Source organism: Antrostomus carolinensis, unplaced genomic scaffold (assembly GCF_000700745.2).
Source record: "Antrostomus carolinensis isolate BGI_N321 unplaced genomic scaffold, ASM70074v2 scaffold25462, whole genome shotgun sequence".
NCBI lineage: Eukaryota > Metazoa > Chordata > Aves > Caprimulgiformes > Caprimulgidae > Antrostomus > Antrostomus carolinensis.
Genome location: NW_010300531.1, coordinates 5,161 through 6,679, shown reverse-complemented (window position 1 = coordinate 6,679; position 1,519 = coordinate 5,161). Strand labels below are relative to the sequence as shown.

At 58.1% G+C, this 1,519-nt stretch overlaps 1 protein-coding gene across 1 annotated transcript; it reads right to left on the bottom strand.

The window, feature by feature from the left end:
* Positions 1–34: 34 nt before the first annotated feature.
* Positions 35–1,118, bottom strand: LOC104519513 (antigen-presenting glycoprotein CD1d; the record flags this gene model as incomplete). Its single annotated transcript, XM_010163172.1, has 3 exons — positions 1,040–1,118; positions 469–726; positions 35–316 (listed from the first exon to the last, which is right to left on the bottom strand). Coding segments are annotated over exons 1-3 (619 nt in total), but the record flags the coding sequence as incomplete, so codon positions are not given.
* Between the last annotated feature and the right edge of the window lie 401 nt (positions 1,119–1,519).

Below are 1,519 nucleotides of genomic sequence, written 5' to 3'. Positions count from 1 at the left end.
TGGGGTGGCCCTGCCAGGGTTGGGGTGGTCTCACCTTGTCTCTCTAGAGCTGCCTTCCCATAGTGCAGTAACAATTCCATGTCGTCAACACAGGTATCATTAAAGAGGACTTCCACCAGCTCGCTGAAGGCGGTATAGTTATGGAGAATGTCCCGGACATACCTTGACAAGTCAGTGTCTTGGGAGAGAAGCCAAGTGGCATTGTTCGTGCTGAAACTGAGGAAGTCCTGGCCATTGTAGCCCACATAGGCGAAGGCCTGGGAGGTCCTGTTGGGGTAGATCTCACAGCCTGCCACACATTGGGCCACAAAGGGGTCTGGAGGGGCAGAGAGGAGAGAAAGGTTGCATGAAGGGCTGGGATTGCCTTCCTGTGGATGTGGTCAGCATCTCCTGTGCAGCGCCAGCACAGTCCTTCCCCCTTCCCAGATGCTATTCAGAGAGGGGAGGCAGAGAACACCAAGTACTCACAGGGCACATCCTTCTGCATGGCACCTTCATTGATCAGGTGGTTGAACTGCTGCAAATAGATCTTGATCATGTTCTCAATGGTGTCCCAGTCACCACGGGGCAGGGCTGGGCGCACCCAGGGCTGGTAGAAGTGGATGCTCCAGGTGTGCTTATCAAGAGAACCAAGCTCAATGTCTTGCAGCAGGCCCAGCCCCTCTGTGTCCACAAAGGAGGTGTTTTGGAAGGTGGAGGTCTGGAGCAGCCGGATAGTGACGGTCTCTACATGAGACAGGGTTTGACAAGGGAAGATGGGAGTGGGAGGAGAGGGCTAGGGAAAGTGGAGGGGCTGAGGGACGAGTCTTCATAGTTGCAGGGACCCATGGGCTCCCATAAGCCCCCTGCACCCTTAGCAGCCCCTGGGGTACTCCCACTGGGGTAGCTGCATCCCTGCCAGGGAGGAGGTGTGGAGCCAGGGGACAAGCAGGTGTGAGGAGGCAAGTGCCCAAGGTGGGTAGGGAGGAGGAAGCCCCTCGCCCGTGGTGTCCCACGGGGGCATGGGAGCAGATGTGAATGAGCCAGGGCTCCCACTTACCCTCCAGATCTGCCCATGTCCCAGAGAGGAGAAGGAGGTAGAGAAGGAGGAAGAGGAGGCAGTGGTGAGCGGGCTGCATGGTGCCAGCAGTGAGGATCCAAGTGCGCAGCAGCAGGAGGAAGGGGCTGTGAGAGATGCAGCTGCACACTTCTCAGAGTGTCTCTGTCCAGGAAGCTCCACTGGTGCTAGTGGCCCTGGCAGCCAATGAGGCTGGCACTGAGGTTTCAGGGAGGGCCCTGAGGTTCCTGCTTGGGGTGGGCTGGGGCACTGTGAGTATGGCTATGAGCGCTGGGGGAATTTGGATGGGAGTGAGGCCATCCCACCGGCTGCAGGAGGGGACCCTCATGGCTGCAGCACAACCTTGACAATTGGGGCAAAGCAGGTGACCTGACCCGTATTTTCTACCCCCATTACAGGTGGAGGTGCCACCTGGCCACAAGCTGCATCCACTGTCCCTGACAGGAATATCCCTTGCTGCCA